At 47.7% G+C, this 21,171-nt stretch overlaps 1 protein-coding gene across 2 annotated transcripts; it reads right to left on the bottom strand.

Moving 5' to 3' along the window:
• Positions 1-650: 650 nt before the first annotated feature.
• COMMD7 (COMM domain containing 7) lies at positions 651-10,121 on the bottom strand. 2 transcript variants are annotated; one of them, XM_032762398.2, is made up of 9 exons: positions 10,032-10,121; positions 8,018-8,071; positions 7,814-7,916; positions 5,112-5,168; positions 4,997-5,034; positions 4,287-4,377; positions 4,075-4,124; positions 3,535-3,583; positions 651-2,190 (listed from the first exon to the last, which is right to left on the bottom strand). In XM_032762398.2, the coding sequence occupies exons 1-9, from the start codon at positions 10,119-10,121 to the stop codon at positions 2,114-2,116; spliced, it is 609 nt and encodes a 202-aa protein (XP_032618289.2). In that variant the 3' UTR covers positions 651-2,113. The 2 variants fall into 2 exon arrangements, with proteins under 2 accessions (XP_032618289.2, XP_032618291.1); XM_032762400.2 differs by lacking the exon at positions 8,018-8,071 and having other exon boundaries at positions 1,981-2,190; positions 10,032-10,082.
• Positions 10,122-21,171: the final 11,050 nt, after the last annotated feature.

Here is a 21,171-nt window from a genome sequence, read left to right as displayed (position 1 = left end):
GGCCTGGTTTCCTCCCAGACCTGACAGTCCAATGTAGAGATTGAGATCCACTTCCATTTTAATCCACTGCAGTTGATGTTCCTTTGTGCTCATGCCACAGCAACATTTCAAGTCACAGCATCCATGGCTCCACTCAGGCCATCTACTAGAGCTCATTTCCAGAGAGGCGCTGCCCGTTCAGTCATGCACAGTCAAATACACAGGATGAAAGGGGGTATTATGGGGCTAGCCGAGACCTTTGGTAGCACATGAAGGTCACTTCACATTACAGAGGCATTGTGGGTGCAGTAGCAGTGCTTTTATGCTGCTTATCAGAGACCCCCTCAGGGACTGTCAGGCTGCACAGCGGGAGCCCTTAGCTGGAGGACATGAGGCCTCAGTGCTCACCAGGTCAGAACTTAAGGGTGGGGGGGAGAAGCAGGTTAGATTGTTCTAGATCTCAGCTGAGAGTGACACCTTTCAGGGCTCTGCTGTGTTCCACCCCCACTACAACTATCATCTAATAGTGACAAGCTAGGTACAGCAGGGCTGGGTGAAACAATAGGAACAAGCAGCAGAAAATGTAAGGCAGAAAGGTCTTCCTGACACAACGAGCCTTTGGCTTTTCTATGTGAGATGGGGTGGGGTAAAAAAATAATGGACAAGGAATGTTTTACTCAAAGAGTTTTATTTCTAAGGGTTTTATTTCCAGTTTACAATTCTCATGTGACAAAGCAGGAATACCTTATCAATGGAGTGTGACACAGGGAAAGAAAAAGGCAAATATTTGCCATGAGTCAACCCAGGACATTTCAAGTAGGATTTCCCCCATGTTAGACTCTCCAAACACAAGACAGCGTTCTCATTTGTCACTTGGTCCTACTTACAAAAGATAATGTGGAATTGTTTGTATTTTCCTGTAACAGATTAAAATTAGCATGTAATAATGCATCAGAGGGCAGTCTGTCCAAGTTCTGGTATTTATAATCTCACTGCATGGTTGTATGGGATGGGAATGTTGTAACTGGAAGAGAAGTGATTTAAGAAAGGAAGGTCTCGTGTTTGATCATTCACTGAAACTAGCCAGGAAGGATTCTCTGTATTTGCAGGACTGTTATTTTAGGTGTTGACTGCGTGCTAGTTCAAGCTCTTATTACTACACATCACCGTGTATTAGTTCTTTCCATCATACATGTTGTGACTGGAGTTGCATGTGAAGATCTCATGTCCTCAGGAACACTTAGTGTTGGAAAGAGAATACTTTGCAAAGTGGAATCACCTTTCAGAAGACCTGTCTCAAGAGGTGTGCTTAGGGTGAATTTAGGCTGATAAAACGTGCTAAAGTGACAACCCTGGAGAATGAAATCTAGTCAGCCAAAAAACAGGCCTAAGTGAAAGTAGGGGTAGATAGTACAAGCCCTCTGCTTGGCCCTAGAGGTGTCTCAAACATTCCAAGTGAGTTCATCTTCCCAAGAGACTAACAAGAGTGACAAATGTACTAGGAAGTAGGAGACTTGTTTCACACAGTCCTGTCCTTAGGAGCTCTTCACTGGAATCATGTTTGTTCAGAAAACAGAGGGATTATCAGGGTGAATTTTTTTTTTTAAATAAAAGCCCAGTGTTCTCCCATGTCTACCATTTAATAATCATTTCCATTATGGGGCAGTACATTATCAGTCCAGTTCTTAGCTTTGATGTGGACCATTGCTAACTAATTCGTCTAGTTAGGATTCTCTCTTTTTAAATGCTCTTCACTCACAAGTTTGCTTTATCCCTTTCATTGAAAGCCAATACAAAAGGAAGCAGGATACTAACATGGATTCCTAGCTTGCATACTAATAAATGTCTACATAGCTCTGGCAATATTTTCTTCTAATGGTTGCTTTTCTGTAGTAACATGAGTACTTCTGTTTGTAGCTACTAAATATTTGTAGAAGTTTCAGACTCTGAAAGACAGAAATATAACAGTTTTAAAGACCATTTCCATTCTGGGTCCAGAACTATTTGACAGTATTGTTTATTAAACAGTGCAATCTTCATCCAATATGTTACAAGTCTGATCTTAACTTTGCAGATATGTTGGCCCACGAGGAGAAATTACCCCTCTATGGTATAAATGCAGTCCCTTGAGGTTTCAGCTGAAACATTCCAGAGTGGTTTTGACTCGTTCCATCTCATGTAGAAAACTGTAGAACTGCGGCAATGTTAACTCTGAGAAAGGGGAGGGAAAAAACCAGCTATATTTAAAGTCCTATTTCTAACAGAAAGCTATTCACATCCATATCAAGGAGCAATTTTCAACCACACCTGGGCTGGATTGTATTAGAGATTCTAGCTCTTAACATGCTTTTCTATACAACATCATTTGAATGTAACAGGATTTCAGGCAAAGGTTTTCATAATATATGACCAACATTGGGATTGCTCTCATTTCCTTTAGTATGTTGCTCTCTAATGACTACTTCTAAAGGCTCCAATTGTCAGAGTGTGATGATAATATTTTGATATCCATAGATATGAAGACCCTTCACGCCGCCACTACTTCTGATTTATTTCCTATAGTGCCACTAGCTGGGAGAGGCCAGGGTTGGAATAGCTGTGAGCATCTATAGTCAGTGCTTCAACAGCAGTGGCTTTCAACCTTTCCAGACTCCTGTACCCTTTTCAGGAGTCTGATTTGTCTTGCGTACTCCCAAGTTTCATCTCACTTAAAAACTACTCCCTTACAAGATCAGACATAAAAATACAAAAATGTCATGGCATACTATTACTGAAAAATTGCTTACTTTCTCATTGTTACCATATAGTTATAAATCAATTGGAATATAAATAATATATTTACATTTCAGTATATAGCAGGGATTGGCAACCTTTAGCACACGGCCCATCAGGGTAATCCACTGGTGGGCTGGGCCGATTCGTTTACCTGCAGCGTCCGCAGGTTTGGCCAATTGCAATCAGTGGGAGCTGTGGTTTGCTGTTCCAGGCCAACAGAAGCAGCGGGAAGTGATGACCAGCACATCCCTCAGCTTGTGCTGTTTCCCGCAGCCCCCGTTGGCCTGGAATGGCGAACCGGGCCAGTGGGAGCTGCAACTGGCCGAACCTGCGGACAGTGCAGGTAAACAGACTGTCCTGGCCCGCCAGATTTCTCCGATGGGCCGCATGCCAAAGGTTGCCAATCCCTGGTGTATAGTATAGAGAGCAGTATAAACAAGTCATTGCATGAAATTTTAGTTTGTACTGACTTCGCTAGAGCTCTTTGTGTAGCTTGTTGTAAAAGTAGGCAAATATCTAGATATGTTGGTGTATCCCCTGGAAAACCTCTTCGTAGCCCCAGATACACGTATCCCTGGTAGAGAACCACTATTCTATAGTGACCCCCTGCTGAGAGCTGGGTCTGCTTCCTAAGCTCATTAAGATCCAATGAATATATATGACTTTTTTCTGTAAATACCTGGAATCTCAAATGCATTTCAAAGGTTAATGAAATACTTCTGAAGTCCCTTCATGAAACGTTTCTGCTTTAGAACTCCCCTCTGAAGTTAGTTAACTCACCTACATACACGTGATCCATTTGGCTTCCTGTTTTAACCACCAATTTCAACTGGGAAGAAATCAGAGACATTTAATTGAAACAGCTTAGCATCATAAAAATCAAGGCATCAAACTTTAGTTTCAGACAGCACAGACTATTGAAGTGGTCTCTCTACAATTGGTCTTCCAGTAAAACCTGCTATAGGAGTAGATCCTTCTCAGAGATCATCCTAAGGAGTGTCTTTAAGCTAAGTAAATCAACCCAGCCTCTCTCGCACAATATCAGGACCTCTACTAGACTGCAAATGTTGGTGCTTCCTCAACCCTACTGTTGGCCACAAATCTCCTTAGGTAAGTGAAGCATGCAGAAAAAGCAGCAGTGGTGCACATTTTAGCTGCTGTCTTCAAGAAATCAGAAGCAGAGCCAACTCCAAATGCCATACTCTTGGGTTCCCTTGGCTCCCACTGGAGTCAGCACCAGCAGGCTCATCCTGTTAGCTTGTCCTTTACCAAGTGATGAACTACAACCCGTTCCCTAAACTCTCATTTTGGGAGACTTACCTGTAAGAAGATACTTCCAACTTTTTCCAGTTCACTGCTCCCTGCGGTCACTGTGAAATGGAGAGAAGAGATGGCAGATAACTTCCCTGAGGTCTAAAGTAGCTTAGTTGAGCGAAATTATTTCAAGACAGTCTACAGCTAAGAACCACTGCTGGATTTCAGCCTTGACATCATACAGACACTTCAGCCTATTCATGTTTCACATCCATTACCTCCAAATTTCCACTCCATATCTATAAGCTGGTTAATCATCAGCGTCTGTCCAACAGCTAGGCGTGTCAGTGTGGGGGAATTCAGCTTCCACTGTAAGAGCAAAAAATGGACACTTAACAATTGATGCAAAAATACTTCTCCTTACCATATTACCTGTAGCTCCAACACCAATGAGGAGTTGGGCAGAGCCCCAGCAGAAGCATAAAGCAGATGTACATGCAGCTTGTATCAAGGGACTGCATAAATGCCAAAATATGAAAACGGGTGGGTGTATAAGTTTAAAAACATAGTTTATTTTATTTTTTATTTATGTAGTTGATTTAGGCATTTTTGAAAATTTTGCCATGGGACCAATTTAACACACTAATGCAAAAAGTCCTGTGTTCATTTATTTGGATAACACTGATGTTCAATGCAAGCAAAGGAAGAAATCGAATTGAAGCCACATTTAATTGCTGCAGTCAATAAAACTGTTTAAGGTGCTTATATGCTACAATGCATATGCCATGCCAAATCAGAACTGCTTAGACAAAATGTTTCATACCAGTTGTCCTGGCATCTTCAGTTTATGATTTTCAACTGGGTATGAAGCAACACACAAGCTGACTTCTTGGCACCTCTGAATATGTGGCCACAAATTTATTAAAAAAAAAAAATCTCACTGGGACGGGGCGTTTTAAGTTAAGAAGTAAAGGAATTCTACTAATACCTGCTCTGCAAAATAACTGGCTTTCTCTTCACTGAGTCCTGTAGGAGAAACAACACAAGATTAACAAAATAACCACCAATTAATATTTAATATTTAGTAAAGTCAAGTGACCTACCCAGAGCGATGAAATCTGCTCTGACTTGTTCAGATGACAGATTCCTCTTCAGGGCCCCTAGAATAAACATTGCAAAAGGAAGAAATCATTTTTACTGAAATACAGAATTGCACACTGTGTTAAGTCAAACAAACATAGGACAGAGAGGTTTTAATAGGATATTTTTGTTCTCCAGTTGTGCTGTTCAGCAACTCGCTACTCACCAAAGTAGGAAATACTGTTGTCTCCTACTGTACCTCTGTAGAAGCCAAAGCTTCTGCTTAAAGAGTCAGTCAGATGCATGTGCATGAGAGCAAGATGAAGCTACATTGTTGGTCTCCATGGTAATGGCAGCAGCAGCTTCCTTTTGAAGTTACTGCTTTTTCCCCTACAGAAGCTTTGCTTGTTAACGGCTGGCAAGCTACTAATTTAACCTACCTGCTGTGTTTTGGATGGTGGGGGTGAACATGTGCCTATAACATTTTTCTCCTGCTGTGCCTGCCTGCTTTGTTCTTGGGGAGCAGGCTGAACACTGAAATTTATAAGGACCTTGTTCTCTGAAGCTAAGAGGAGTCTGTCTTATAAATTTTGATAGACTGCCTGCCCCACACGGCTTTGTATCTGTATTGTACATAAGCACTCAGTGAAGTTATCAGAACAGATGGCAGGTATCATTCATGGCATCTCAGCTCTGACAAAAATGATTCAAGGATTTGAGAATAAGGCACATAAATAGCAACAGAGGGAGATAAATGTATGTTGTCTAGAAAAGAAAAGCTCAGAATGGGGAAAATTATGATTTCTGACTATAAATACCTTTTAAGATAGCTATATAAAAGGAGGAAGGAAATTTTTTCACTGCCTTTTATGCTAGCAGGAAAAGGAGAAATGGCCTGAAGCTACAAAGAGAAAATTTAGTACAAGCAAAATGTTAGAAGAAAATTTGCACTTAAGTACTATGGTGATGGGAACTACAGACAAATCTAAGACCTAAGATAATGGATCAACAGGAGAAACTCCCAAGGGAGGTGGGTGAAGCACAGGCACTGCAGATTGCTGAGAATACACTGGCTATGGTGGTAGCAGGAAAGTGGTCAGACTGAATGACTCGGCTGGTCTTTTCTGGCTCCACTATGTGTGATTAACATACACCTGTTTTGGTGAGCTGCTCATAGATAAGTAAAAAGAACAGGAGTACTTGTGGCACCTTAGAGACTAACAAATTTATTTCAGCATAAGCTTTCAGCCCACGAAAGCTTATGCTGAAATAAATGTTAGTCTCTAAGGTGCCACAAGTACTCCTGTTCTTTGTGGATACAGACTAACATGGCTGCTACTCTGAAACCTGTCATAGATAAGTGTTTCTCTAAAAGGAGGCTGCAAGGATAGAAGTCACCTTAACACAGTTTTAATTGCTCTGATTTCTAGAGTCTTCTAATGGGGTCTCAATTTGCTCAGCCCTCTCTGTCTGATGAAGTTGGTCCACCTACTGGGAAGTACCATGTTGCATCATGTAGCTGGCAGCTGCAACAGTGCTTTTGTCTGAAAATAAAACTGCAATAGTTTCACCAAATATATACATTTTTACAGGTGCAAGTTAAACTCATGTAATCAAGTGTTAAACCAACAGATGTGTGGTTTGGATGGATCACTTGATGATTACCTGTTCTGTTCATTCCCTCTGGGGCACCTGGCATTGGCCACTGTCGGAAGACAGGATACTGGGCTAGATGGATCTTTGGTCTCACCCAGTATGGCTGTTCTTATGTGTCTGCATAAAGGATTTCTGTAGGTTCAGCTAAAATATTTAACAGATTTTAGTTAGGCCAGTGGAACTTGTGTATAGACATGGCTTAAGAGAGACAACAGCCTGATGAATGGAACAGAGATACAGTGGATGAAAAGCTGGATATGAGTCAACAGTGTGCCCTTCTTGCCAAGAAGGCTAACGGCATTTTGGGCTATATAAGTAGGGGCATTGCCAGCAGATCGAGGGACGTGATCGTTCCCCTCTATTTGACATTGGTGAGGCCTCATCTGGAGTACTGTGTCCAGTTTTGGGCCTCACACTACAAGAAAGATGTGGAAAAATTGGGAATAGTCCAGCGGAGGGCAGGGGCTGGAGCACTATACTTATGAGGGAAGAGCTCAGGAGAACTGGCATCTGTTAGTCTGCAGAAGAAGAATGAGGGGATTGAATACCTGCTTTTAAACTACCTTGAAAGGGGGTTCCCAAAGAGGATGAGAACAAGGAGTAATGGTCTCAAGTTGCAGTGGGGGAGGTTTAGGTTGGATATTAGGAAGAACTTTTTCACTAGGAGGGCGGTGAAGCACTGGAATGGGTTATCTAGGGAGGTGGTGGAATCTCCTTCCTTAGAGGTTTTTAAGGTCAGGCTTGACAAAGCCCTGGCTGGGATGATTTAGTTGGGAATTGGTCCTGCTCCGAGCAGGGGGTTGGACTAGATGACCTCCTGAGGTCCCTTCCATATCATACTCTATGATTCTAACAGAAAGAGGGATTTCTAAAGGATGTTTGAGAACTCATTTTTAATTCTTGATTACTGCTTTCTTAGCAATCAAAGGTTCTGTCCTGGAAGCTCATAGGCACAGTGAAATCAGTGGGGCGCTATATGGATTAGTGTGCAGGCACAAACACAGCAGTTTCTTTCAGGCTCAGGCCAGGAGTAACAATCTCACATACACAACCATTTCCAGGCACTCACCATTAGGTATCAAGAGGATACTTTTGATAATATTTTTCAGAGGACCCAGGCTGATTTCATTCATGGTGGCAAATTCAGAGAGCTGAGTCAGAAACCTTTCCACCTGCAGATAGCAAAGAGAAGAGACAAACCTGTAACTCTGCGCTCATCTCATCTGACCGCTGCAATCAACCCCGTCTCCATACTGTGCTGCAGAGGCCTTACCTCCTTGGGCTCCGTTAAAAAGCGGAAGACTACATCAGTGAGTGCCGAGAATTGCTGTGAAGAAATAGGATAGTGTCACTAAACCAGGGACTAGCAGGCTACATTTCTCACTCACTTCTTCCAAGTTCTCTCCACAGATCCTTGAAAGAGGAACACGTGCTGTTCTGCGTTAACACCCTTCTCCTATTCAATGCAGCTGTGCAGCCACAGATTCATTTCACCACTATACAGTTTACTTCACAGCACTTCCTTGGCCACCTCTCGCCAATGGCAACAAGGAAATGCTGCTTCCTCACACAACTTTCTGGCTTTGTAGAGGTCACTCACTGATCCTTTTGGAATATTCTGTCTTCAAGAATATTCGCACAGCTAGTAACTGTCGTCGGAAAGGGATTTGTATGGTGCTGAGCTGAGATAGTACAAGACTATGCAACCCAAGTTTAGTATACAGGGACACAATAGGAGAAGGAATGTGGACCTACCCTGATATTTCCACAACTTTATAGGGTATCTGAGCTGTTGCTGTAGCAGTTAATGTCCATTAGCTCTCGATCATGTAAGCATGTTGTAACCCAGGGATTGGCAACCTTTGGCACACGGCTCATCAGGGTAAACCCCTGGGGGGCCGGGCTGGTTTGTTTACCTGCCATGTCGGCAGGTCCGGCTGATCGCAGCTCCCACTGGCCACGGTTCACTGCTCCAGGCCAATGGGGGCTGCGGGAAGCAGCATGGGCCAAGGGAAGTGCTGGCTGCCGCTTCCTGCCGCCCCCATTGACCTGGAGTGATGAATGTGGCCAGTGGGAGCCACGATCAGCCAAACCTGTAAACAAACTGGCCCGGCCTGCCAGGGTGCTTACCCTGGCGAGCCACATGCCAGAGGTTGCCAACCCCTGTTGTAACCTGTACCTGCAAGTAGAGACTGAGGGTTTGTCTCCATTACAAAATGTTATCACTTTCTGATGTTAGATGACCTGTTGCAGCCATGGATCTGTGGCTAGAGTAGACGAAGTTAATCATGGTTAGCTGCTGCATTTTTGAATGGGATTAATCTGGGCCTAGCTTAATATTGTCCCCATTGTATTAGATAAGTGGATTTGAAACAACTGTGTTCAAACTTTGTAATGTAGAGAGACCATTAAGAGTTTCAGCACTGCACAACCAAAAGAGAGGCAGACAAGCTGTCCAAAGACCTCACTGTGAGTTTAACTCAACACCTAAAATAAAGATGGGAAGCCAAAATTGTTAGACAGTCGGCACCTCGTGTAGGTGTATATGTACGTGTACCACTGATTGAAAAATATTAATCTCAAATCCATGGCTAGCTACTGGACCAGTGAGGACCAGATGCTGTGCAGCTGTGCGGGACAGGCACTGTAATCCCAGACCTGACACCCTGCAGGGACCAGCTGGGCAAAAAGCACACTTTGGTAAGGAATTATTTGGAGTCGCTCAGCACCCCCATGTCTCTGGAATCTCTCACTGCTGTGCACCTGCACTAGAGCAACCAGACAGCACATGTGAAAAACTGGGAGGGGGGTGGTGGGTAATATGAGCCTATATAAGAAAAAGACCCCAAATTGGGACTGTCCCGATACAATCGGTACATCTGGTCACCGTAACCTGCACCCTCAGAAACAGGCTGCTCACAAGGGGGGCTGGGCATCCGGCGCTGGTTACACAGAGGGTCTGTGAGGCCTCTGGAAATGCACGAGGTGCAGCGGTGACCCCCCCGCCCCCCCCCGTTAAATACACTTTGTCTGTTTAACACCGTTATAACCGCTGGAGCCAAGCGCGGGGGGGGGGGGGGGTGACAGCTCGCGCCCCCTGACGGGTCCCGCCCCCGGAGGAGTCGGCGCCAGGGGGCTGGATCGCACCGCTGCCCACCTGCCCGCGACCAGCTCGCCCGCCCCGGCCCCCGGGCCCCCGGCCCCGGGCCCCGTCGGACGGGACCCGCCCGGCTCGCCAGCCGCGCGAGCGCCTGGAGCCGCGCGCTGGGCCGTGCCCGCGCCGCCACCTCGCGCTGCAGCTGGTTCAGGCTCTGCATGGCGCCGCTCCCCGCACGCCGGCCCGGTCTCCGCGCCCGGCCCGGCCCGGCCCGGCCCATCTTCATCTCCCGCCCCGCCCGCCACCGCCCGGCCGCGCGTCCCGCCTCAGCGCTGAGCGTGGCGGCAGCACTTTCCGCGGCGGGCCGGCCCCCTGCGCTGCGGGGGGCCCCGCGCTCGTCAATCCAATGAACCCCCCGCGCCACCCGTGCCTCGCTCCACCCACCTGGGCGCCGCGCTGAGCCCCGCCCCCCTGCCACCCCTCACCTGGGGCCCCCGTGCTGATGTACCCATGCCCTTGCCCCCCACCTGGCCGCTTGCACCCTGACCCCAACTGGCCCCCTGCACTCTGACCCCCCCCCGACTCCCCTGTGCTACCTGGGGCCCCCATGTGCTGGTGGACCCCATGCCCTGCCCCCCACCTGGCCCCTGCACCCTGACCCCAACTGTTGGCCCCATGAGCTACTTCTGACCCCCCCCCCGACTCCCCTGTGCTTCACCTGGGGCCCCGTGCTGTGACCCCATGCCCTGCCCCCACCTGGCCCCCTGACTGACCCCAACTGGGCCCCATACTTGACCCACCTGGCTCCCCCACTCCCTGACTCCCAACTGGAGCCCCTGCACCCTGACCCCCCCCGACTCCCCTGTGCTCACCTGGGGCCCCGTGCTGTGACCCCAATGCCCTGCCCCCCACCTGGCCCCTGCACCCTGACCCCACCTGGGCCCATACTCTGACCCCACCTGGCTCCCCCACTACACTGACCCCATCCTGGCCCCTGCATCTGGACCCCCCCGGACTCCCCTGTGCTCCCTGCGGGCCCCCCGTGCTGTGACCCCCATGCCCTGCCCCCCACCTGGCCCCTGCACCCTGACCCCAACTGGCCCCCTCACTCTGACCCCCCCCCCGAACCTCCCCTGTGCTCACCTGGGGCCCCGTGCTGTACCCATCGCCCTGCCCCCACCTGGCCCCCTGCACCTGACCCCAATGGAAGTCCCATTACTCTGCCCCTCCTGGCTCCCCCACTCCCTGACCCCACCTGCCCCTGCACTTCTGACCCCCCCCACTCCCCTGTGCCTCACCTGGGGCCCCGCGCTGTGACCCCCCCCGGTATCTCCTTGAGTCCTCTCACTGGCCCTGACCCCACCTGAGTCCCCACGCTATGACCCCCTGGTACCCCCTGAGCCCCTCAACCTGCTCCTGTGCCCTGTAACCCCACCTGGGCCCCTGCGCTCTGCCCCCACCTGCCCCCACGCTCTGATCCTGACCTCAGGACCCCTCATGCTGGGCTCCTCTGCTCCCCCACTGGGCCCCATGCCTGCCCCCCCGGGGCCCTCCTGCGTTTACTGACCCCCAGGTGACCTCCCACGCCCCTCCCCTGTCGCCCCCCCTGCCCCCACCTAGGCCTGTTGCACCCCCTCACCTGGGCTCCCTCTGCTCTGACCCCTGCACCCTCTCACCAGATTCCCCTGTTCCCTGCTTCCCCACCTGGGCCCCTGCTCCATGCCCTGAACCCGGGCACGCTGTGTCCTGCCCCGCTCCTGGGCACCCTGCACTCCCCCCATGGCCCGTCACCTGGGCACCCCACACTCTGCTCCTCCGTGCCCCTTCACCTGGACACGCAGTGCCCTGCCCCCCTCACCTGGACACCCAGTCGCCTGCTTCCACCCACCTAGGCACTGCATGCCCTGCTCCTCACCTACCTGGGTACCCTGTGCCCTGCTCCCCCATCCACCTGGACACCCAATGCCCTGCCTCCACCCACCTGAGACCCCGCTCCCACCCACCTGGGCACCTCATGCCTTGCCCCACTCACCTGGGAACCCCAGACCCTCCTTTCCCACCTACCTGGGCATCCCTTGACCTACCTCCCCACCTACCTGGGCACCCAGTGCCCTGCCTTACCCACTTGGACACCCTGCACCCCCTCACCTGGGCATTACCCTGACTCCCCACCTGGGCTCCCACACTCATCTCCTGGGCACCCCACACTCTGCCCCCTACCTACATGGGCACCCCATGTCCTGCTCCCCCTCCTGGGCACCCCATGCCCTGCTCCTCACCCCCCTGGGTATCCTTTGCCCTGCCCCAGACACCTACTGGGGTTGCTAGTTTTGGTTGGAGGTATTCCATTCATCACGTGACATGATCTTTAATTAAAGATTAATCTTTAATTCCTGGGAATTCTAGGATAATCCTGGAGGATTGGCAACCGTGGACCTAATATCCCCCCTGGGCACCAGTGCCTTGTCCCCCCTCACGTGGCTACCCACCACCCAGACCCCTCCTTCCCCACTCACCTGGTTTCCCTGTCCCCTCTACTCAGGTGGACACTCAGCATCTGCCCTCTCCATTCACCTGGGGACCCAATACCATCCCACCCACCTGCAATCTAGCACCCTGCCCTCTCCCACATTTTGCTCACAATACCCTGCTCCGTCACTCAGCTGAGCACCCAATACTTTGTCTCTCCAACATGCTTGGTACCTGGGCAACCAATACACTGTCCCCCAAAACAGCTGGTACGTGGATAATCTGCCTCCTCACCTGGGCACCCAAAATTGCCCCCCCGACACACATACACATCTGGTACCAAAGCGCAAAATAGCCTATTCCTGCTCCCTCCAAGTGCACGTTTACACATACAAACATTTGACTGGTGGTGCCAAGGACAATATATTCTTATTCATAGATTTCAAGGCCAGAAAGGACCATTGTGATCATCTAGTCCGAACTCCTGTATGACACAGACCGGAGACCTGCCCCAAAATAATTCCCAGAGCAGATCTTTTAGAAAAACACCCAATCTTGATTTAAAAATTGTCAGTGGAGCATCCACCATGATCCTTTGTAAATTGGTCCAATGGTTAAATATGCTCAGTGTTAAACATTTATACCTTACTTCTCTTCTTGTCTAGCTTCAGCTTCCAGACACTGGATTGTGTAACCACTTTCTCTGTTAGATGGAAAAGCCCATTATTAAATGTTTGTTCCCCATGTACATAGTTGCAGAATGTAATCAGGTCACCCCTTAACCTTCTCTGTTGTTCTCTCTGTTAAGGTGAGACTATTGAGTTCCTTGAATCTGGCCTTATAAGACATCTGTTTTCTAATCCTTTGACCAGTCTCATGGCTCTTCTCTGAACCCTCTTCAATTTATAAACATTTTTCTTGAATTGTGGGCACCAGAACTGGACACAGGATTCCAACAGTGATTGCACCAGTGCTAAATACAGAAGTAAAATAGCCTCACTACATCTACTTGAGATTCCCGTTTGCGCATCCCAGGACCACATTTGGGCAGTTATCACACAGGGAGCTCATGTTCAGCTCATTATCCACCATGAGCCCCAAATCTTTTTCAGAGTCACTGCGTCCCAGGATAGAGTACATTTAGCTATATTAAAGTCCATATTGTTTGTATGTGCCCAGTTTGTCAAGCAGGCTGGATTGCTCTGAATCAATGACCCGTCCTCTCCATTTTTTACCATTCCCCCATTTTTTATGTTACCTGCAAACTTTATCAGTGGTGATTTTATGTTTTCTACCAGATCATTGATAAAAATTGTGAGTAGCGTATGCTAACCCCACCTCTAGTCTCCCTGACACACATCCTCATTGCTACCAAACAAGGCTTGCTCCTATCCTCTCTTCCTCTCTCTAGGCATGCTTCAATAGAGCAATAAGAAATAGATGAATGCCATATATTCTTGGCACTTCACTCAAACCCAGGGATTGCAATATATCTGTGATATCACCTGTGTGCCAGTATCCTTTGCTCTGGGTGGGAATTACTCTGGGCTTGTACACACTACCACTTATGTCGACATAACTTATGTCAGGGGTGTGAATAAGCCACACCCTGAGTGACATAAATTACACCGACCTAAGCCCTCTCTCTGCTAAGAGCGTCCTCACCAGATGCATGACAGTGCAGCCATGCCAATATAGCGCTCCTAGTGTAGACTTGCCCTCATTTGCTGCTCCTGTCCTTCAGTGGCTTTGCCCTGTAGCATGGTTGCTGTAATTTCCCCAAGCTCTGATAAGTGACTCTTGTAGAAAGGCATTGTGGGTTTCCATGATTATTCTTTCTTGGATCTTCCACCTCCAGCTTGCTTTAAAGTAACACCAGTTACAAATCTGTTCTCAGTTCTGTTTTTCTTGTTCTCAGTTCTGCTAGTAACGCTTTTTTTTCTTGTTACAAAAACTAAATCTTGACCCTAAAAGACTTGCCAGAGCCCGCAAAGATTGAACTTTAACTATATACTCTTGCTTTTTGGGTTTACTTTTTCTTTGTTTGTTCAAGAAGAAGAGTTCTAATCAAAATACGTGTTCATAACATCCTGTTTTAGCAATCAGCAATCACACCTCATAGGATACTGGTTTCTTTGAAGTGAGTATATTACAGAAGTCCATGGTACTGCACTATCATTTCATAAAGTCCTGGTCAGGCCATCTTTTGGTTTTGGTCATGCTCTCTGAAGAAAGACAGTCAAGGAGGAGAGAGTATAAATTGGCCAAATAACGCAATAAATAGAACAGAGCATCTTACATATGAGATGAGACTGGAATTTTGTGGGATTGTAGGGTGTGGAGCTATGTAACTGAAAGGAGATAGTGTTACTTGGTTTTCTTTCAGTGTAGAAGACTCTCAGGTCCCATTCCATTGCTGCATTTCTTGCATACCCAAAACTCCCTTTGGCTACAGTGGGTGCCTGTTTCAGAGTAGCAGCCGGGTTAGTCTGTATCCGCAAAAAGAACAGGAGTACTTGAAATTCAGGCTCAGGTTGAAAGAAAGTTTCTGTAGTCAGTTATCAGATGTGGGGACATGTACATGTCCTGAGCCATTCTCATGCAGAACTTGTCACTGATTGACTCATCACGTTAGTAGATATCAGTAGCATCTGTTGTGCTGCAGATAAGCCCTTTGTAACATGTAACCATAAATACTGGAGAGCAAACAGCAAGAGAAAATAGCAGGCGAAAAGGGAACAAGGAAGCATAAAAAATGATTTGCTTCAAAATGAGTCCCAGGATAAGCATCTCCTGCTTTGAAAATAAATTTCTCCTCTTCAACTCAGCATCTATTTTCTTTAAATTGAAAAATGTCTTCTTGGCCTTTACTTGGCAGTTGGAACCCATTATCCTGTGAAAATCCCTTATTCTATTTGTGGCAACATCTAAACACCATACACCAACACTTTGCCCTTTGATAGCATCTTCTGTCCAAGGATCTCAAAACACCTTACCAACATTCATGAATGGAGCCTCACAACACCTCTATAAAGTAGGGAATTGTTTTTATTCCCCTTTTCTGGATGGGAAAATTGAGTCACAGAGTTTAAGTGACTTGCTCAAATCCACAGAGTGAGTCTGTCAATGAGTCAGGAATAAAATTCTGACTTCTTAGCATCCAGCCTCATGGATTCTATTATGTCTGATCTACAGTGAAATCTCATTTGGAGTAGAGTTTGGATAATACCTGTACCCCTAAGGGTATGTCTACACTGCAGCTGGAAGTGTGTCTCATGTCTCCCGGCCCAGGTAGACAGACATGCACTAACTCCATTCAAGCTAGGGCTCTAAAAACTGCAATGTGGACATTGCGGCTGCCCCAGTACAAGTCTGCCTGGCTCCATGAGTCCATACGTGGGCAACTAGCCTGTGTCACAACATCTACATTGCTACTTTTAGGGCACTAGCTTGAGCGGAGTCTCCTGGGCTGGAGAGCACACCCCACCTGCAGGGTAGTTTTTCTAAAAGATCTGCTCTAGAAATTGTTTTGGGGAAGTTCTCTGGCCTGTGTTACATAGAAGGTCAGACCAGATGATCACAATGGTCCCTTCTGGCCTTGCAATCTATGAAGTCCTTTCCTATTTGTTGTATTGACTGGTTGATGTTAAAGAGCTGGTAATGCCTGATAGAGAAATTGGAAACAGCTTTTCTGGGAGCATTACTACTCACATCAGGAGACTTATATGAACAAGATTTTTGTTTCTTAGGATTTCAGTTCCTCCTCCAGATTATTCCCGTCTAGATCCCATCACCCAGTGCAACATCACAGTCTTCTGCAGGAGCAAATTATGATGAATATTGCACTGTAGGTTACATAACGTAGGTTCTGCAGGAGCAAATTATGATGAATATTGCACTGTAGGTTACATAATGTAGTGTACAATTTTGGCAGCACTGAGAGCAGTGGCTGGCAGTCAGGACTCCCGGGTTCTGCTTCTAGCTCTGTCACTAACTTGCTGTGGTTCATAAAAACATAAGAATGTAAGAGTGACAAGACTGGGTCAGACCAAAGGTCCATCTAGCTAGGGCTGGTGCAACCCATTAGGTGACCAAGGCGGTCGCCTAGGCAGGGCCGGTGCAAGGAAGTTTTGCGAACCTTCCACCTTGCACCCCCCACCCAGCTAACCCCGCCCCCCCCTCAATCAGCCTTGACCAGGAAGCTGCCCATAGAGCTACCCCACCACGAAGCTACGATCTCCCTGCCGTCCGACACACTATCCCCTCCCAGGGAAGACTTTTTCCCCCACGCCATGGCGCAACTGCTGGGGAGGAACTTTCCCCTCTCCCCTCCGGGCAGCTACTGCTGGGGAGACTTCCACTCTCCAATCCAGCCACGGCAACTAAGCCTCGCGTGGGGAGGACGTCTCGCGGAAGCATAACACCGCCTTGGAGCCCTAGCCCAGCTCACTTGGCTGCGCGAGCACGCTGGCTCTGGCTTATTTCCTCCCGCCGGCTTGCGGGCTGATTGGAGGCGAGTAGGCTGAGCTGTGTGCTAGCGGAGGAGTAAGAAGTGGAGGTGAGCTGCGGCGGGGAGCTGTTCCTGTGTGCGCCCCTCTCGTTACGCAGGCAGCTCCGGCGCCCCCACCCGCTGCCCTCCACTCCACTCCTCGCTGAGGGACTTTTAGGGTGCCCAAGATGGTGCCCTCGGGGCCGCTAGTTTGCCTAAATGGTTGCCACCGGCCCGGCGCCTAGGGCAGCTAGCATGTGGGCGGGCGCAATTTTCGCGTCCTTCCAGCTCCGACCAAGTGGTGGAGCGGATCTTCGGCCACCTTGCGTCGTTCGTTTGTTGTTAGGTGGAGGGAGCTGGAATAGGGGGAATGCGGGAAAAGCCACTGTACAAGTAAGGGGGGTGCGGCAGGCAGGGGAACTGCTCCCTGCTCGCAGCCTCACCGCTGCTCCACCTCCTCCCCGAGCACGCTGCCCGCTCTGTTTTCTCTCCCTCCCAGGCTTGCGGCCGCCAAACAAGCTGATTGTTGCCACAAGCTGGAGGCGAGATGAAGTGCGAGCGGCCGATGTGGCAACAGAGGTGGCTGGGGCACGTAGCTGCTGGGGGCAGGGGCCTCCAGGACAAAGTAGGGGGCAGAGAGCTGCCACCAGGATTGGCATTTCCCCCGTAGTTAAATAGGAGGTAATTGTGGTGAATATGGGGCATACCTGGGGAAATGCTGTGTACAGGCGAGGCACACGGTGTTTTGAACTTTGGCTGCATGGAGGCTCTATGCCACACACACACAAGCCCACTCCCATTTGAAAACCAAAAACAGAGAGATTGAGGGAACAAACTAGGGACACAGGTTTCAACCCCACTGAAATGCATGGGATTGGGAGAGCCATTCTGGAGGAACAGACTGCGGAAACTGATCAGTGTTTTGTGTGTGTATGTACTGAAGTAGCATCTACAGAGGCCAGCCAAGAGCAAGCGTGGAAAGCTCTGTACAGACATACAATACGAACATAAGAACAGCCCTACTGGGTCAGAACAAAGGTCCATCCAGCCCAGTGTCCTGTCTTCCGACAGTGGCCTGTGCCAAGTGCACCAGAGGGAATGAACAGAACAGAGAATCACCAAGTGATCCATCCCCTGTTGCCCATTCCCAGCTTCTGGCAAACAGAGGCTAGGGACACATCCCTGCCCAGCCTGGCTAATAGCCATTGATGGACCTGTCCTCCATTAATTTATCTAGTTCTTTTTTGAACCCTGTTTATTCATCTGTGCAGTGGGGATAACAATATTTGCCCAGAGCTGTAAGAATTAATTCATGTTTGAAAAGGGCTGTGGGGTCCCCAGATGAAAGACAGGTTAGAAGGGAAGAATATTCTAGCAGTAAATGTTACATAAACCCAGAGCGGCGGTTCGGGGAGTTCCAATCACTTTCCTTTAGGCCTCTGGTTGCCACATTCATATTCTCTCTCTGGGAAAAAGGAAGTTTTGTGGTCTACTCCCTCCGAGCTGTGTTGGCGATTTTCCTTTACATGCCTGTCTCTTTTGAGGGTTTAATACTGGGCTCTTCGGTCTTGCTGAAAGTATTGGTTAAACAGATGTCATTGATTATTAACCTTTTTTGTAATTAAAGGGCCGTATTATGTGGTCCTGCCCAGCCCACAGGAAGCTTCCTGCAGGAGCGATAACACTTCCTATGTAGCATAAACAGAATTTCCCAACAGGCGTGAAGCGCCAGTCCAGCTGTGAGCGGAGGCAATGGCAGCATAAGGGAACTTCCATGCAATCAGAACAGAGTTAGACCTACATTCAAGCAAGCACACAGGGACAATAGAGGCATGGATGGTATATTGCCCCATTACCATTCATAACACGCACTGCAGCTTTCTTTTGTGTCATGTCTTTCATACAACCTGGGGAGAGAGAGAAGAGTGGGCTGCGGAGGTGGGCAAAGAAATGTTTCAGAGGAGCTTTGAAATGGGATGGATGGAGGGAGCCTGTTCCACTGCAGAGAAGAAAGCTCTCTCACCAGCAAGATGGAGGGACTGAGTGATGGGCGAGGCTAGATAAACCCTAGGGATGGGGAGGGAATGGGGTCCATGGGATAAAGCAGAGTGGAAAAAAATCATGGAAGATTTTAAATTCTAGAAGCACAGATCCAAACTGGGTCCTGAAATCAATGGGGAATAATAATAACAAATAGTAAATGTTATTGTTGTCGTTAGATTTTTTGTGGAGAGGGCCATTGTGCTAGGTGCTGTACAAATGCCTGCAAAGATATGGGATGAAATCTTGGTGTCTATTAAATCAATAAGAGTTTTACCATTGACTACAGAGGAGCCAGGATTTCCCAGAAAGTCCCTGTCCCAGGGAGCTTACAATTACAGAGCAATGCTGGGTGAAGAGATGAAGATGGTGTGATGGAGCACATTGGTGCTGCTTGATATTTTTGAGAATGCAGAAGAAGCCCTGTGCCCATGCAGGAGTCTGGAAATCTGAGACTTAAGGGTACCAGAGGAGGGGGAATTGCACTAATGAAAGCGATGGGAGATATTATTTATTTTATCATATTTTGCATTGTGGAGTGCTTCGGAGCCTCAGCCATGGACTAGCCACTGTGCCTTACAAACACAGAACAGAAAGATGGTCTCTGTCCTAAGAGCTAACACTCTAAGTATAAAACAAGAGACAACAGATGGATACAGACATACAAGAGAGCACAAGGAAACAATTACATTGGGGGAAAACACTAGACGTGGTATGTCTTGATTTTTGTAAGGTTTTGACACAGTCCCACGTGACAGCCTCATAAGCAAACTAGGGAAATGTGGTCTAGAGAAATTACTATCAAGTGGTTATATAACTGATTGAAAGACTCTACTCAAGGAGTAGTTATCAATGGTTCACTGTCAAACTGGGAATGCCTATCTGGTGGGGTCCAGCAAAGGACAGTCCTGGGTCTGATACTATTCAATATTTTCATTAATGAGTCAGATATTGAAGTGAGAGTATGCTTATAAAATGTACAGCTGACACCAAGTGGGTTGTGGTTGCTAGCAGTTTGGAGGACAGGATTAGAACTGAGAATGAACTTGAAAATTAGATAATTGGTCTGAAATCAACAAGATGAAATTAAATGAAGACAAATGCAAAGAAAGACACTTAGGAAGGAAAAAATCAAATGAACAACTACAAAATGGGGAATAACTGGCTAGGTGGTCGTACTGCTGAAAAAGATCTGGGTTATAGTGGATACATTGAATATGAGCCAAGAATATGATGCAGTTGTGAAAAAGTCTAATATCATTCTAGGGTTTATACACAGGAGTGTTGTATGTAAGACCCGGAAGGTAATTGTTCTGCTCTCCTTGGCACTGGTGACGCTTCATGTGCAGTACTGGGTCCTGCTCTGGGTGCCATCCTTTGGGAAAGATGTGGATAAATTGGCCAGTCCAGCGGTGAGCCACCAAAACTGATAAAAAGGTGTAGAAAACCTGACTGATGAGGAAAGTTTAAAAATTAGGCATGTTTAATCTCAAAAAAAGAAGACTGAGGGGATGTAACCTTTTGTAACCTTTATGTTGAAATGTTCCCAGTTAATATTAAGTTGTTCAGGAGAAGGGTGCAGTAAAACCAACTTAGTTTTCAGGTTTGAGCCTTTAGGTTGGTTACAGAAAATGTATTTAGCAGAGGATCACTAGGTGACACGTGGACTGATACAACCAAATTTTACTTAAAAGAAAAATAATTAGTTTAGCAAACAGGCCTTCAATCACCACTTACACAGTGGTACAGTTATACTTAGGCCTGGTCTACACTACGCATTTAAACTGATTTTAGCAGCGTTAAATCGGCCCATCCACACAACAAGGCCCTTTTTATCAATATAAAGGGCTCTTTAAACCGGTTTCTGTGCTCCTCCCCGACCAAGAGAGTAGCACTTGAAAATCAGTTATTAGTGTGCTGCCACAATCGACCATGTATTGCCTCCGGCTTGGTCTTACAGTGCACCACCGTGACTGTCTTGGACAGCAATCTGAACTCAGTATCATCTGGCCAGGTAACCAGAAAAAGCCCCCGGCAAAACTTTTATTCATTCCTGTTTTACCCAGCGTGAGCTCTGATCCAGCACGCAGTCTGGCTGATGCAATCCCAAACAAAAAGAGCTCCAGCATGGCTGTATGCGAGATACTGGATCTGATTGCTGTAGGTGGAGACAATACTGTTCTACACAGCTCTGTACAGAAGACGAAATTGACAAAGCAGTTAAAAAATCTCTAGGCTATGATAGACAGAGGCCACAGCACAATGTGCTGTAGTGACAAGCGTAACGGAAAAGCCAAAGAATCAAATGGAGGAGGAGGGTACTGAGACTCCA

This window comes from Chelonoidis abingdonii, chromosome 14, assembly GCF_003597395.2.
Source record: "Chelonoidis abingdonii isolate Lonesome George chromosome 14, CheloAbing_2.0, whole genome shotgun sequence".
In the NCBI taxonomy this organism is placed as follows: Eukaryota; Metazoa; Chordata; order Testudines; family Testudinidae; genus Chelonoidis; species Chelonoidis abingdonii.
Note: the sequence above shows the minus strand (reverse complement) of the source record. Positions and strands in the feature narration are given on the sequence as shown.